The sequence below is a fragment of the Neopelma chrysocephalum genome, unplaced genomic scaffold (assembly GCF_003984885.1).
Source record: "Neopelma chrysocephalum unplaced genomic scaffold, ASM398488v2 Primary Assembly neopelma1_76688, whole genome shotgun sequence".
NCBI lineage: Eukaryota > Metazoa > Chordata > Aves > Passeriformes > Pipridae > Neopelma > Neopelma chrysocephalum.
Genome location: NW_020909850.1, coordinates 1 through 1,450, shown reverse-complemented (window position 1 = coordinate 1,450; position 1,450 = coordinate 1). Strand labels below are relative to the sequence as shown.

General features: G+C 50.9%; 1 protein-coding gene across 1 annotated transcript; it reads right to left on the bottom strand.

Moving 5' to 3' along the window:
* Positions 1-541: 541 nt before the first annotated feature.
* LOC113979362 (olfactory receptor 5V1-like) lies at positions 542-1,117 on the bottom strand (the record flags this gene model as incomplete). The annotated part of the gene is made up of 2 exons (XM_027706777.1): positions 542-648; positions 853-1,117. Coding segments are annotated over 2 exons (372 nt in total), but the record flags the coding sequence as incomplete, so codon positions are not given.
* Between the last annotated feature and the right edge of the window lie 333 nt (positions 1,118-1,450).

Genomic DNA, 1,450 nt, shown 5'->3' with positions numbered 1-1,450 from the left:
TGCAGCAGGACTGGGACCGACTGCCAGAGCACTGAGGCCTCCAACAATACAGGGCTCTGCAGGACAGTGTGGAGGGGAAGGAAGCGGAGGCCACGCAGGAGAAGGGCTGCTGCTTCCTGGCAGTGCTGCTCTGCTGGGGCTCTTTTCTGGCCCAGCTCTGCACAGAGGCACTGACCCTGCAGCTGCAGAGAAGTCAGAGAGGAAAGATATCAGGCAAACAAGTCAATGCAGAGTTCTTTATTTGGTTTAAGCACACAGTGAGTACAAGTCCCAATTTTTACAGCCTGTGGGCAAGGCTAGAATGGCCTACACTGATATATATATATATATAAATCTATCTATCTATCTATCTATACCTTTATATATATATTTTTAATAAGATTTTTTGATGTGAACAAATTCTCACAAACATAACACCCCTACCAGGAGCAAAAAATAGAGAAGATATGGTGGGCGTTAATGAAGCACAGAACACAATTGGCCTTTAATGAGGTGCATAACATGCAGAAGAAGGAGAGTTTATTGCTTCTGAAAAACACACAGTTAAGAGTTTCCTCTGGGCATCCTTGAGCTCCTGGTTCCTCAGGTTGTAGATGAGGGGGTTCAGTGTTGGAGACACCACTGAGTACACAACTGACACAATCAGATCTAGGGATGGGGAGGAAATAGAAAGGGGCTTCAGGTGGGCAAATGTGCCAGTGCTGAGGAACAGGGAGACCACAGCCAGGTGAGGGAGGCACGTGGAAAAGGCTTTGTGCTGTCCCTGCTCAGAGGAGATCCTCAGCACAGCCCTGAAGATCTGCACATAGGAGAAAACTATGAAAACAAAACAATCAAATGCTAAACAGGCACGAAACACAAGAATCACAAGTTCCCTGAGGTAGCCTGAGTGTGAGCAGGAGAGCTTGAGGATGTGTGGGAGTTCACAGAAGAACTGGCCCAGGGCATTGCCCTGGCACAGGGGCAGGGAAAATGTATTGGCTGTGTGCAACAGAGCATTGAGAAAGCCAGCAGCCCAAGTAGCTGCTGCCATGTGGGCACAAGCTCTGCTGCCCAGGAGGGTCCCGTAGTGCAGGGGTTTGCAGATGGCAACGTAGCGGTCGTAGCACATGATGGTGAGGAGGGAAAACTCTGCTGACATGAAGAATAGAAAGAAAAATGCCTGTGCAGCACATCCCTTGTAGGAGATGGTTGTGGTGTTATGGAGGGAATTGTGCATGGCTTTGGGGACAGTGGTGCAGATGCAGCCCAGGTCTGTGAGGGAGAGGTTGAGCAGGAAGAAGCCCATGGGGGTGTGCAGGTGGTGGTCACAGGCTACGGCGCTGAGGATGAGGCCGTTGGCCAGGAGGGCAGCCAGAGAGATGCCCAGGAAGAGCCAGAAGTGCAGGAGCTGCAGCTCCCACCTGTCTGCGAATGCCAGGAGGAGGAACTGGGGCATGGAGCTGCTGTT